The sequence below is a fragment of the Cyanistes caeruleus genome, chromosome 21 (assembly GCF_971803275.1).
Source record: "Cyanistes caeruleus chromosome 21, bCyaCae1.hap1.1, whole genome shotgun sequence".
In the NCBI taxonomy this organism is placed as follows: Eukaryota; Metazoa; Chordata; class Aves; order Passeriformes; family Paridae; genus Cyanistes; species Cyanistes caeruleus.
In genome coordinates, this window is record NC_141721.1 from 6293933 (window position 1) to 6308580 (window position 14648).

A 14648-nucleotide genomic window follows, 5' to 3' on the forward strand; every position below is an offset into this window, starting at 1 on the left:
GGCCGCGGGGAGCCCAGACATGGGCGTTCGGCTGCCCCGTGGCGTGTCGGTACCTGCGGGAGGGAGCCCGGCGGAAAGTCCCTTCTTCCTATGAGCAGCGCCTGCTCCCGGTGCTGGGCTCTCGCCATGGACACTCTGAAAACCACCTACATCGTGCTGGAGCTCATCATCGCCGTGCTCTCCATCGCTGGCAACGTGCTGGTCTGCTGGGCTGTGGCCATCAACAGCACCTTGAAGAACGCCACCAACTATTTCCTGGTGTCTCTGGCCGTGGCTGACATCGCCGTGGGGTTGTTGGCCATCCCTTTCGCCATCACCATCAGCATTGGCTTCCAGGTGGATTTTCATAGCTGCCTCTTCTTCGCCTGTTTCGTGCTGGTGCTGACCCAAAGCTCCATTTTCAGCCTGCTGGCGGTGGCCATCGACAGGTACCTGGCTATTAAGATCCCGCTGAGGTAAGAGATTGGAGTGGGAGGGCAGCCACATTCCCTGACAGCCTGGGTCAGACCTTCCTGCTCGTAGGGTGCAGTAACTTCTCACCTCCAGTCCTGCCCCAAAGTTTTGCTGCTCACAGGTGACGAGAACAGCAGAGGTTTGTCACTCGCTGCAGGATTGGGATCAGTATCACACCTCTCGCTTCAAAATACACCTGTAAGTTCGGTTCTTGAGGGTGTTTGCCTTGGGAGGGTCAGTGGCTTCTCGTGGGGGCCTGCAGTGCTGTAAGGCCGTGTTTGGGATGGCTGTGGCTCATCCGTGTAGGTATTTATACAGCCCCTTTATTGTGGTGTCCAGGCAGCTCCCAGGTAATTAAATAGAGGAGCAGCCGCTCTTTCCTAATTGCTGCTGTGAAAGGAGAAGAGGGGAGCAGGAAGATTCACACGTCTGATTTTGGAGTTTTACATTTCAGTCCCATCCAAGTGCAGCATCCAAGACATGGTTTCCTTCTAATTCATGGGAATTGAACTAAAATGAGGAAAACTGTATGGAAGAGAAGCTACAGGCACCTCTCAGTGGGCTGGTGCAGCAGCTTCCTTAAGCTGAAGTGCACCAAAGCCCGGCCTTTTCATTATGAACGACCTGAGTTTGTTCATCTCACTCTCCCCCGTGTCTCAGTCGTCCTTCCCTGGGAATGAGCCACTGATGGAGCGACCCCCGGCAGTCCAGGACAGCTCTGGGGACTGGCCAAGAGCAGAGGCCGTGGGGAAACAGGGCAGGTGTGGCACAGGGACCTCAGCTGAACTCCGGAGAGCCGCAGCTTTCCTGGGTACTGCTCGTCCCCGGCATCTCTCGTGCACGAGCAGTGAGGTCACCCCAAAACGACTCAGAAAAAGAAAACCCTTTCACCCTGTTCTGGCACCTTGCATCTGAGACCTCCCATAGGTTGAGCAAACATTAATTAGTCATCAGGCAGCGGTGGAAAAGCGTGGCTGTGCATCATCAGAGCACGGCGCGTGGAAATTCCGGGGGATGTCGTGCAAGCGGGAGCAGACCTGCAGCAGAGCAGGGACAGGGACAGGGACAGGGACAGGTTGTTTCCAGCATCCCTGACTCTGTTTCTGACCCTCCCAGCCGGGCTCACAGACCCACCCTGGCTCAGGAGAATGCTGTGGAGTCTTTTCCACCCATCTGTCCAGGGCTTTCTCAGGACGGCAGGGCAGCGGCACAGCAGCAGCAGCTCAGATTGTTCAGTTTCATCACAGCCCTGGCCACAAGCTGTCAGGCAATAACTATTTTTGTACCACAGGCAACTCAACTTTCTGCAGCTGAGGAAACTGTGCTGAGGGGTTTCTGCTCTGCTGAGATATGGGGGGAAGCCGAGGATCAGAAATGCTCAGAGGGTTCATTCCTGTGCTCACAGAAGGGAAGTGGCTTTGCCAACTGACAGAACAGCCAGTGTTTCCTCCACGCTTTTTTCCCCCAGTCCTGGTCTTGAGCAGGTTTGCTCGACTCTATATCAGAGCAGTTCATTCCAGGGCAGTTTTGCCTTGCTTTGGGATTCTTTCCCAGCTTCATTTTCCTTACCCCATCTCACACCAAATCTTTTATTCCGTTTGTACAAACATCCACTGTATTGTACAAACTCCTACGAGTGCTTTTGAGCTGGACACAAATGGACACCAAGGAGTCCCATCCTAGGCTGGCTGAGGTGCAAAATTTGGATTAAACTCCCTCTTGGCATTGAGGCCTAATTCAGTGCTCTCAGAAGAAACCAGCAAGTAAAAAAGTGCGTTCCAGGGAGGCGAGTTCTCCCTGTGAGGAGCAGGACAGTGGACAGGCCACTGACAGGAGATTCAGGGACTGATACCAAAAGGCTTTTTTTCGGTTGTACAGCAAAGACCAAAAGGGGATAGAGGAGGTTATAAATCTACACAGGCTCCCTTTTCTGCTGCAGCAGGGTTTTAACAGCAAGTTAAAGTCAAAGTTGATGCGAGTTTTCTCTTCAGCATCATTATTCCTGGGAATAATGCAGAGCTCCACAGTGCTGCTGGCAGGGAACTTCTCCCACCACCCTCTCTGGGCAGGAGCACATGCCATTTCTGGAATCAGCGTTGTGCTGTGGGAACGGGAAGCTGATCATCAATTTCTAGGAATGGAGATTGTAGGAAAAGCTTTTCTCATTAAAACACCCATTCTGGAGGCCAGTGCAGAGGCTGATACCAGGCCTCATTTCATACGAAAATGATTTGGGCCCTGCTCTGTCCAGCAATTACCATAAATAATGTGGTTGTCGCAGAGCAGATGAGTGTCCTTGTCACAGCCAGTGCTCCATCAGCTCCCTGTGGAAAGCTCGGCAGGGACATTAAGGACTGGCTGTGCCACATTATTTAATACCCTTTCAGAGCTGTTTGAGAGGTTGGGTAGGCCTATGGGCTGGGGTACAGCAGAACTTTGCATTACAGCCAGGCTAATAATGGATTTTTCAGCTCTGTGGCTGAACCAAGAAATCCCGTGGGGAAGAGGAAAATTGTTTCAGTGAAACTGGAACAGTGATGTTGGGAGGTTTCAGTGAAGCAAAGTGATCCTGACCAACCTGGCAGATTTTGGGTTGAGTTGCCCAACCCTTCCAATGTGGTTGTGCTGCTGTTTGAGGTCAAGACTTCTTCACTGGGGAAGAAACTGACAACTTCTCATCTGGAGAAATGCAGAACAAAAAATCTTATTTTAAAAATGGTGGTTTAGAACCCTCCCTCTTCTGGCTAAAAATATTGCTGAATTTGACCCGAAGCCATGAATTCTTTTTGTCCCTCGAAACTCATATTTCATTTGTCTGCTTTTGATGAATTTACTGTTTGTGGAGAAGCCCCCACCCACGCTGCCCACTCTGTGCAGCTGCAGCTCTGAGCCCTTCCCTGGGTCCCTTCTCTCTTGGCCGTCACCAGGATGCAGATCCTTGTCCTGTGTCCCCTCTTCCTGCACCCTCCTGGCTGCTGCCACCCCCGTGTGCCCATCCCTGTGCCCAGGGACACAGCTCCATCCCAGCTCTCCTCTGCCAGCCTGACCCCCCCACAGCATTTCCTCCAAGCAGAATTCCAAGCCAGGGAATCAAGCATCTCTCAGCAGCAGCAAATCCATCCTGCAGAGAGCACTTGGCATAGAGACTTTGGCTCTCTGGCTTCCTCCAGGGCTGGATTTCACCCCACTGTCCCGTAGCTGTGAGCCAAAGAAGATTTGTAGGTGGAATAAAACAGTTTCCTTTTATTTGCGTTAACTCAAATCCTTTGGCGTGGCGAGGAATTGTAGCTAGGGAGGGATGCCTGGAACAAACGTGTCAGGAATTAGGGAGGGAGAAAAGAATCTGTATTTGGAAGGCAAAAGAAGAGTGAAACAGTGAGTAATACCACGCTGTGTGTGCCCCTGTCCACTGGTACCTCCTGCAGGACAGTGGATATGATGCTGCTGCCTGGCAAACATCCCAGCATGGGAAAATTACCCCCAGCTCCCTGGGATTTGAGCTGATCTGCTGCTTGTCCTGGGTTTAGTTCTCTCCGTCTTCAACTTTACCCCTTGCAGATGTGCAGGACTGATGTTCCAGGGAAGCTTTGCTATGAATTGGAGCAGGGTCCCAGCCACATTCTCTCCCTTTTGCACATCTTTGAGCTCTTGCTGCCCCTTCTGCAGACAGAGGATCCTCCTATGGATTCACAATCAGTTAATGGGATCAGGATCTGTTCATGGTGCTACCCTGATCTTCCTCTGCTCCTGCCAGTATCCCACAGGAGCTGCTGCCCCCCCTTGGCTTTGACATGAGGAAGGCAACAATGCAACTCCTTCCTGCTATCCTCGTGGGACAGATTAAATTTGGATTGTTGCTGTTTTTCCCTCATCTCTTCCAGAGTGGCTGATGCTGAGGCTCTGCCTGCCCTCACTGCTCCCCTCTGCTGCAGAGGAGGGGTTCCCTCTGCCTTCCCCAGCAAAGATTTGTTCCCAGTCCCTGTCAACTCCCAGCTTGTTGCTCAGCAAAGCAAACTGGTGAGATTTGATGTCAAGTGGGAGGGCTGGAGCCACTGGGGAGCAGAGAAAATCCTCTTGGTGTTCAGCTGCCACTGTGTGAGTGCCACCAGCACACAAAACTGCAGCTGCTCTTCCTCCTTGTGCCCTTGCCTCATTTCCTTCGGTCCTTGCACTGCCCTTCATCTGAACCCCTGGGAATGCTCTGTGTGTGGCTCCTGTGCTGTGCCCACTCCCTGAGCATCCTTATCCCTGCTTCCAGAGCCTCCCCATCCCACAGGATGCTATGCCTGGCCCTGGTTATCACTGAGTTATAAACTGCAAGTGCCACAGACCTGCAAGACCTCCTGCCACAGACCTCCTGCAAGGGCAGGAGGGCTGGGGTGTTCTCTTGAGCAATGGAGCTGTCACATTGTTTGTGTCAGCCAAGCTGGGCCCAGGGGATGTGGGAGGATCTCACAGGGCTGCCACTCACTCCAGCCTTTGGATGCAGCCAAAACTCAACAACAAAAATCAGGAATACACAGGAATCAACATGTGCCCTTGTGGTAATAAAGTAGAGAGGAGAAATCACAACTATTTTTAGCTGTGAGCAGCCTGCTTTCCTTAAAATGCATGTTCCAGATTTTTATATCTTTCCTGCACCTTTGAGGCCACTTCCCTCCCAAAAAACAAAAGTTCTGACAGGAAAAGGAACTTGGACCTCTTTGGGACCTCTGCCCTGACACAGCTCCTGCAGAAGCTGGGGGACAGCAGGGATGCCAGGGAACATCAGGGGTGCTTCCAGGCTGTTGGCTGAGGGCACTGATCTCCAGGCTGAGTCAGAGCCCAGATCTTTGGATTTAGAAGGTTTTTATTCTGTTTTGGCCAGCTCAATCTGTAACTTTTTTTAAAAAAACAACTTTTGAAATAAAGCAGGATCTTTTGATTTTCCGGAGAAAATACACAAAACCAAAATGTTTAGGGAATGTGTGCAATGCACAGAGGAGAGAATTAACTCCTAATCCAATGGAAAACATCAGGCCTGGGCATGAGCCACAAATAACCTGAGAGTGCATCCTGGGGATGTCCCTATGTGTGTGTGTGTGTGTGTCCCTGCTCTCACACCCTTCAGTGCCATCCGGGCCCTGGTCTCACTGGGACCAGAGCTGATGGATCATCTGGGGACAAGGGACGGAGCACAATCCCTGCAGGAGCAGCTCTAGGCCATGTTTCCCCTTCCAACTGCTCAAACCATGGGATGTGCCCCTTGTGCTGGAACAGGGCTGGGTGCTGTGTCCAACCTGGCCAGGCAGGGAGGAGAGGATGGGACGGGCTCCTGGAGCTGCTGGAATAGGCTGGGATGAGGCACAATGGGCTCAGTGCTGACCCTGCCAGGTCCCCCAGCCCCTGGGGAGGGTGCTCAGGGCTCTGCAGTGAGGGCAGCTGAGCAGCAGCTTGGTGGGGCTGGCGGGTGGAAAGGCAGTGGTTTGGAAGCTTTGGGAAGGGAGATGCGCCCCTTTCATTGCAGAAAGAGAGATCCAGCAGAGATCTGCTGTCTCCCACCCTTACCTGCTTATCCCAGTGAGCAGGGCAGGGGCAGGGGCAGCGCTCAGCGCTGTTTGGGACACGGGATCGCACCCAAACAGCCGCCTCTGAATCCCAGGCCTCACCTCACCTCTGCCAGGACCTGGAACTCGGGCCCCGGGTGAGGCTCGGAGGGACAAAAACTGCCAGCCCCGGGCCCCAGCGGGTTGATGAGGCTGGGCTGCAGAGCCCCGGGGCAGGGTGGGGCTGAGGTTTAAACTGGGGAGAACGGGGTGGTGTGCAAGACTCAGAAACACAAAACACCAGTGTCACACCAGTGTCACACCAGTGTCACTCTGATTGCACACCAGTGTCACACCAGTGTCACAGCAGTGTCACACCAGTGTCACACCAGTGTCACTCTGATTGCACACCAGTGTCACACCAGTGTCACACCAGTATCACACCAGTGTCACACCAGTGTCACACCAGTGTCACACCAGTATCACACCAGTGTCACACCAGTGTCACTCTGATTGCACACCAGTATCACACCAGTGTCACACCAGTGTCACTCTGATTGCACACCAGTATCACACCAGTGTCACAGCAGTGTCACACCAGTGTCACACCAGTGTCACACCAGTCACACCAGTATCACAGCAGTGTCACACCAGTGTCACACCAGTATCACACCAGTGTCACAGCAGTATCACACCGGTGTCACACCAGTGTCACACCAGTGTCACACCAGTGTCACTCTGATTGCACACCAGTGTCACACCAGTGTCACACCAGTGTCACACCAATATCACACCAGTGTCACACCAGTGTCACACCAGTATCACACCAGTGTCACACCAGTGTCACACCAGTGTCACACCAATATCACACCAGTGTCACACCAGTGTCACACCAGTGTCACACCAGTATCACACCAGTGTCACACCAGTGTCACACCAGTGTCACACCAGTGTCACAGCAGTGTCACACTCTCCTGCAGGCACAGGGGCGTTTTGGGGCAGCTGCTGCTGTTCGCATGTGGGGGGATGCTGGAGCGTGGAAGCAGCGGCAGTGAGAGGGGGCTGGGCTCATTTCCTTCCTGTGCTCGGGGCTCTGTTGGCCTCAGTTTGCCCCAGGCAGGGTGTGAGCCCGCCCCGCTCCCAGCCTCGCTGTCTGAGTTCAGTTTTCAGTCACTTTTTCTCAGCCGAGATCCCTCCCACACGCGGTGCTGGCAGCGCTCAGCCCCTGGCACAGCGTTCCCCTGTGACTGCCCCGGTTCCCCAGTGCCATTTGCAGGTTCGATCCCTTTCCCTCGTTCCCAGCCCGGGCAAGGAGCGCTCCCCGGAGGGTTCAGTGCCTGGAGGAGAGCTGGGACAGGGATTTAAACCTGTTTGATAGGCGGGACTGGTGCTGGGGACACGGGGACACAGGGGACAGGACCTTCCACCCGAGAGGCATCCCCAGGTCTGGGTGTGCCTCTTTCTCTGGTCTTGCTGTCCCCGGGAGCTCACCTGAGCCGGGGCTGGCAACAGTGTGACAGTGACAGTGACAGTGACTGTGTGACTGTGTGACTGTGTAACAGTGACAGTGTGACAGTGACAGTGTGACAGTGACAGTGACAGTGTGACAGTGTGACAGTGACAGTGTGGCTGTGACAGTGACAGTGACTGTGTGACTGTGTAACAGTGACTATGTAACTGACAGTGTGACAGTGACAGTGTGTCAATGTGACTGTGACAGTATGACAGTGACAGTGTCAGTGTGACAGTGACAGTGTGACAGTGACTGTGACAGAGTGTCAGTGTGACAGTGTCAGTGTGACAGTGTCAGTGTGACAGTGGCTGTGACAGAGTGACAGTGTGACAGTGACAGTGTGACAGTGACTGTGACAGAGTGTCGGTGTGACAGTGTCAGTGTGACAGTGACAGTGTGACAGTGACAGCCCCTGCCCAGCGGAAGGCCGGCAGTGCTGCTGTTGTCCCTGTGCACAATGGGGACAGATGTGGGAGGAAGTGATTTGTCTGCCTGGGACAGGGACACTCACAGATGTCCCACTTCCCCAGCTGATTGTGTCACCACTGATCACATCTCTGGCCGCCAACTCCTTCCTGGTTAAACAGCACAGCTTTTTATTTCTTTTTCTCTTTCCTCCTCCTCTCTAAGGTGCAATTAATGATTCATTTAAAATGTCCTGCCAGGATATCTCAGCTGGTGTGTGATCTCCATTCTGTGCCTGTGCATGGAGCACAGAAGCAGCAACGGTGCTTACTTTATTATAGCTAAAAAAAAAATTAAATATATATATATATAAAAAAAAGAGCAAGAAGCAAAGTACAGCTGTGAGGAGGTGACAAGGACACAATGCTTGGCAGCCGAGCTGCTCTCACCCCTTGTGAATGGAGGTGTCTGTGTATTTCCCTTCACACTTAAAATAGAAATACATGAATTGTCACTGGTTGTTTGTACCAGAGCACCTGCCTGGTCCAAGTTCTGCCAACTCCATCTGCTCCTCTGCCTGCATCCAGCAGCCCGGGCAGGGGCACAGTGAGGAGGGAGCACAAACTCCATGTGTGAGTTTGGAATTTAAGCTTTGAAATTGTTCATCCGTGGCTGGTCCTGCTCTGGAGGCAGTGGGAGAACCCAAAGTGCTTGAGCAGCCTCTGCTCTGGCACAGGGACACGATGGACAGGGCAAAGGCTCTGTGGCACCACCAGGCTTTGATGTGTTCACCCTTTTGGGCTGCTTGGGGACAGGCAGGATTCTCCTGTCGTAAATAATGTGGCAACAACAGTCCCACCCCAGAGTGTTTCCCCCAGGCTGCTGTTCCTACCCCAAGCCCATCACCCCAAAAGCTGAGTTTCTCCTGCTGTGCTTTCCCTGTTTGACAGAGCTCAGGGGCAGCAGGGCTGGGGTGAGCTCCCCAGGGCCCAGCAGGGGCTGGTGGGCAGATGCCAGGGACGTGCAGGACATGACTCAGTTCCTGCCTTTGGGAGCCAAACTGCTGAGGCCGGGCTGGCAGCGCGTCCTGCTCGGTGCCAGCTGTGCTCAGCACCAGCCTGGGACACCTGGCTGCTTCCCAGCCCCAGGAAATGGCAGCAGAAATGCAAAAAAAACCCAACCCAAACCATCCTACCAACACACAGTGAGACTTCCTAACAGAACTCGCCCGTTTGGTGTTTGCTGTGATGCTCTCCCAGGAGAACTCTGGGTTTTGGGGGGATGCCTGCTGTGGGAAGCCACCAGGAGCAGGGGACACCTTGTCCAGCCCCAGCTGGAGCCTTTGTGGCCCGTGGGGGTGAGGGCACAGCAGGGACAATGGGGACACAGCTGAGCTCTCCTTAGAGCACTTGTCCTCCTGCAGTGGCCCTGGTGGCCCGTGCACCGCTCAGGACAGGAGCCTGGCTCACCCCATGACAGCGTCAGGGCTCCCATGTGTCCATTGGGAGGGCAGGATAATTAAAGCCTTCATGGTGATTGCACCAGTAAAGAGAATTTACCTGGTGGTGCAAGAGGAACTAATGCATTGCCAGGTTATTTAATTCCACTAAATAATTTTAAAATATTCAGCTGTTATTTACATTAAAGCAACATTTGGTGCCTCTGGGTGGAAGCGTAGAGGTGGTTCAATATTTGTTATACATTAGTTGAGCAGACTTAGGTGAGTAAATTTACTTTAATAGGTTGGGGTTTTTTGCCTAATAATATTAAACCTAAAAGAGAATGAAGGAGGGAGAATTCTGAGTTGTGAAAATCTCTTGGTTCTTCAATGACACTGTTTATTTATAGAGCTTAGGGAAGAGCTTGTGAGACTTTTCTTACCTGGATCTGGTGACATTCACTTTTTTTGAGTATGTGCTTAACTTTTGTTGACTTAAGGGCAATACAGGCAGAGTCCCACCAAATGAGTGTATTAAGGTAATAACAAAGTAATTAATGAACAATTTTAGGACATCAGGCTATTCTCAATTTCACCGTGGGCTCTTCTGGCTGGCCACAGCAATGACCATCACCAGCACCTGCCATCAGCTGGATGCTGAGATGGTGGGAGGGCTTTGCAATGCAGATTCTGGGGAAATGAAGAGCTCATCCAAGCAGGGCATTTATTTCCTGTAAAAAACCATCTCCACCTCTTCCCTGGGCCTCCAGCCCTCCCCATTGCTCAGCTCTGGCTCTTGCAGACTGGGAGCCCAGAATGTTTTTACATCTTCTCTCAGAGGATATAAAAATGCACGTGCTGCGGTCCTGGCTGCAGCTCCGCTGGGAGCGCTGGGAAGAAGAGCAGCTCTAAAATAAACAGGCCACCAGTACAGCCACTGGAACATTAAGTTGCTTCTTGACTGGTCTTGTAAACCTTCAAGCCAAGCCTTATCTTAGCAGAAGAGTTCAGGAGAACAGATGGAAGAAGCTTTATTTGGGGCCAAACATTCTCAGCAAGAGGCAGCAGCAAATGTCACCAGCCTGGGACCTCAGCATGGCCATAGCAGCTTCTGCTCCTGAGCACACAAACCCCTTCATTCCTTCAGTTTCTGCTTCTATTCAATGGGCCCTTTGGCATTTTCCAGTCTCACCATGGCAGTTTTTGGGATGGAGCACTTGGAGAGATCCTCTAAGCAGGGCAGGCACGAGCCACAGAGCTGCAGTTTTCCCTTTCTGCTGTGGAGCTGAGAGAGCAGCAGCTCCTGGTGCCTCTGCAGCACTGACTGAGCTTGGCCAGGGCTGTAGCTCAAGGCTCAGACTTTGCCAAGAGATGGGATTTCTGTCAACTTGCTCAGATCTCAATGATTTCAGGTCCCACAAGCCCAGACCAGTTCCAGCTTCTGTAAACTTAATGTGGGGTCTCAAAAGCAACAGGCTTGGCCTCACTGATGCCCTCTTTGAGAACTTCTCATCTTCTGAAGTACTGAAACTTATTAATAATGAGATAAAAATGCAGGAGAAGCCCCTCAGTGGCTGGATCTACGCTTCTGACACCAACCCTTGGACTGTGTCCACAATTCAGCAGCTCCTGCATCCTCCCAGCCAGCCCAGCTCATGCCTGAAGAAGGAGCTGAGAGCTCCCCCAGCCCATCTTTGACTCCCAGTTGGTGCTGGCAGACCCCCACTGTCCCCCCTGTCCTTGCAGGAGGAGCAGGAGGCTCAGCTCAAACGGAGGTAGTGCTGTGATTCACAGGCACAGCTGCAGTTCTGTGGGAATAAAACCCTCCCCTGCTTCATGGGCCGGAAGAAAATCAGAACAAATGTTCTTAGAAAAGGAGGAGCAGGGCAGCCAAGCCAGAGTAAACAAGCACTGAGAGAAGGGTGTGGGAAGGAGGGGACATGTGGCAACCAGCAGATTCTCAGTGGCTGTGGAGAGGACAGGAGTGGGTTTCTCTTCTGGCACTTGCTGGTTCTTCCTATCTCCAGACAAGGGTCCAACTGATGCTTTGATTTTTTTCTGGTTGCTCCCACACCAGACTTTTGCTGCTTTACATTCCAGCTCTGTGTCTCTGAGCACCTGAGGGTGCCATGGAGGGACTCAGTGGGACGAGGAAAGTGTGGGGCAGCACCAGGCTCAGCACTGCACCAACTTGTCCCTGGGCCACAGCAGAGCTTCTCCATAACCCATGTGGGATTGCAATACAGAAATGGGCACCAGCATTGCCCCAGCTGAACGGGGTCAGCCCAGGAATTGGCCCAGCAGTGACTGCTCAGAGCCAGAGAGCATCAGTCCCAAGGAGCCTCCCTGCCCCTGCCCTGCTGGCACCTGGAGGTTTAGGATCACACAATGCTAAAGCCTTTTTTAAGAGTCCCTTCCCTGCCCTTGCAGGGGGTTTGTGGGCTGGGGCAGGGCCTGGCGCTCTCAGGAATAGTAAATGAATCACCTCCCCAAATCATGGGCTGTGGGTGGAAAGCACGGGTGAGAGTTTTTGCCCCTCGGGTGATCAGAGAGGTGAGGCTCTCTCGTGGGTGTGGCTTTTGTCTCATTAACCAGAACACTGATGACTTTAACTGCAGGGAAGTCACCAGTGGTCGTTTATGTAACATTTACTGTGGTTTTGTCCCGGGGCTGCAGGTACAACAGCCTGGTGACCGGCAAGCGGGCGAGGGGACTCATCGCAGTGCTGTGGCTCCTGTCCTTTGGGATTGGACTGACCCCACTGATGGGCTGGAACAAAGCCATGAGTGGCTGTCCCAATGCCACCAACGAGACAGGGGCTGAGCCTGGGACAGAGCCCCATGGCTGCTTCATCTCATGCCTCTTTGAGAACGTGGTGACCATGAGCTACATGGTCTACTTCAACTTCTTTGGCTGTGTGCTGCTCCCACTCGTCATCATGCTGGGGATCTACATCAAGATATTCATGGTGGCCTGCAAGCAGCTGCACCAGATCGAGCTGATGGGCAACTCCAGGACCACCCTGCAGAAGGAGGTGCACGCAGCCAAGTCTCTGGCCATCATCGTGGGGCTTTTTGCCTTCTGCTGGCTGCCCCTGCACATCTTGAACTGCATCACGCACTTCCACGAGGGCTTCTCCAGATCCAAGCCCGAGTGGGTGATGTACGTGGCCATCATCCTCTCCCACGCCAATTCTGTCATCAACCCCATCATCTACGCCTACAGGATCCGGGATTTCCACTGCACCTTCCGCAAGATCCTCTCCAAGATCCTCTGCAAGGCCGATGACTTCCCCAAGTGCCCGTCTGACAACACCCAGAACCTGACTGTCATCAACATCAGCTCCCCCGTGGCCTCGGTGACTGTATGACCCTGCCCCTGCAGCCCCTGGGTGTCCAGCCCATCCCTGGCACTGCCCTGCCCCATGGCACCAGTCCCAGGAGTGCTCAGAGATGACCACTATGCACTTGTGCAGCTGTGTTTTTATTTTAATTTTTGTAATTAACATCGTGCCTCACAGAGGAGTGACCTGAGCGGGGACACCGAGTGCAGCTCACCCTCCTCTGGAGCCCCAGGGGGTGTGAGAGCTGTGATCCTGTTGTGTTTCCTTTACAGGTGTTTCCAGGTCAAACACTGACTGGGAAAGACTCACCTGCTTGGGGGGGTGTTTCCCCAATTGTGCTGCTCATGTCAAGTCATAGGATCTTTATTTTAATTATTATTATTATTATTATTTTTTAATATTTTGTTTCATTTAGGAGTAATAATTTTGTGTCTGATTTTTGAGTTGTTCTAGACCAAACTTGACAGCACTTTGGTAATACCCTAATTATTCCATCAATTGTTTGATGCAGCTTGTATTCTCTGATGGGAAAAAGTCTTCCTTAGCCCAGTTGCTGATGTGAAACTGAATCTGTGTTCCAGGCACTGAGGGGGAGGGACTGTGTGGATGGGGAAAACCAGGTCAGCCCAGCATGGAAACCCCATTTACTGAAAGATTTGAGAAAAGGTTTGACCAAGGTTTTAGAGCAGAGGTTTTATTGCCTTTAAATCACTTTGGTCCACAGGACTGTGCAGCCCAGTGCTTCAGGTTTGCTTGCAGATCTGTTTCCAGCTATCAAAAAGCAGGAGGCAGAAGCGCCCCAATGATCTTGGCTCATCTGAACCAGAGCCATCAAGGCCAGTGTCACTCTGCCTTGGGGACATGAGCTCTACAATTAGGTTTTTGCTCCCAGGTCAAAATTTGCCAGCCTTGCAGAGCTTCCTCAAGTGCAGGTTTTAGCTGTAAGAGGTGGGTGCTGCAGCTCACCTGAATCCTAAAGCTTGGTCTGGCTGGGTCACCTCTGCAGCCCTGTAACCTCCAGATGTGAATGCTTTTTTTCCCCCCTAATAGGAATTTTTATATTTTTACCCCTGAAAAATTGTACTTGAATCACACAGAAATCAACTCTATATTTTTTTTAAATTCTGTTGCACTAAAAGGGGGGTACACACCTCAAGAGTTTCATTACTCTGGCACATATAACGACAAATATGGTGTAAAAATCAATTGCAAAGCTGAAGAAATCTTGTTCCTGCCAGCAGGCAAGAGCTGCAGGAATGACTCTGGGCCCACCATGCACAGGGAATGGTTCCCTGGGAGTGCTGGATTTCAGTGCCATTGGAGCAGCTCAGCCCCAAACCTGGGTGAAATCACCAGAGAGCTCTGAATGGGTTTGCACGTGTTTATGCAACGTCCAAATTTAGCTACAGCTCAGTGTCTCAGAGATTGGTATTTCCAGCATGAGTCTGAGCAGTTCAAATCACTGTCCCAAGTGCTTCTCCTCTAACAGCCCCATTCATCTTTGCTGCATCTGCCTTGGTCGGGGGCCAGCTGACACAGGGGCCACCTCCTGCCATTTGGGCAGGGCCTGGCTCTCTCCTCCCTCCATTCCTTCCCTCCTGTGTTATCTTTGGCCCTGTTCCTCCTGTTAATCACAGCTGGAGACAAGCAGGGTTTCACCTGCAGCTCTGGCAGTGGTGCCAAGTGGTTGCAAGCCACATTTATTCTCACAACAAAGGATGGAATCTCTCCCTTTGGCTGCCTGAAACTGACCCAGACTCTCACAGCAGCAACAGAGTGAAACTCTCAGTGCTGTAACACCAAGAAAGAAGGTCCCAGAACCCTTGTCCACATGTGAGAGCTTCCAGTGCAGCCCAGAATTCCTGCATATGGACGTGGAGCAGTCCAGATGTGCCTTTGGGCTGTCAGGCATTAACTCTGGCCCAGGTCATGGTCATTGGGCACATGAAGTGCCTTTGTGGATCTGAGCCA

The 14648-nt window shown here is 52.3% G+C and overlaps 2 protein-coding genes and 1 long non-coding RNA gene across 5 annotated transcripts in view; 2 read left to right on the forward strand and 1 right to left on the reverse strand.

Annotated features, from left to right (window-relative positions):
- ADORA2B (adenosine A2b receptor) lies at positions 1-13175 on the forward strand. Its single transcript, XM_023939275.2, has 2 exons — positions 1-455; positions 12011-13175. The coding sequence occupies exons 1-2, from the start codon at positions 91-93 to the stop codon at positions 12702-12704; spliced, it is 1059 nt and encodes a 352-aa protein (XP_023795043.1). The 5' UTR covers positions 1-90; the 3' UTR covers positions 12705-13175.
- Positions 2082-8275, forward strand: LOC147649625 (uncharacterized). The gene is made up of 4 exons (XR_015278541.1): positions 2082-6402; positions 6688-7491; positions 7561-7789; positions 7873-8275. It is a non-coding gene; the product is annotated as an uncharacterized LOC147649625 (long non-coding RNA).
- Positions 3862-14648, reverse strand: part of ZSWIM7 (zinc finger SWIM-type containing 7) — a 21799-nt gene continuing 11012 nt past the window's right edge. For all 3 annotated transcript variants that reach the window (XM_086859660.1, XM_086859659.1, XM_023939276.2), the window contains exon 6: positions 3862-4132. In XM_086859660.1, the coding sequence (XP_086715786.1) occupies positions 3977-4132 (156 nt within the window). In that variant the 3' untranslated portion in view covers positions 3862-3976. The remainder of the gene's footprint in view (positions 4133-14648) is intronic.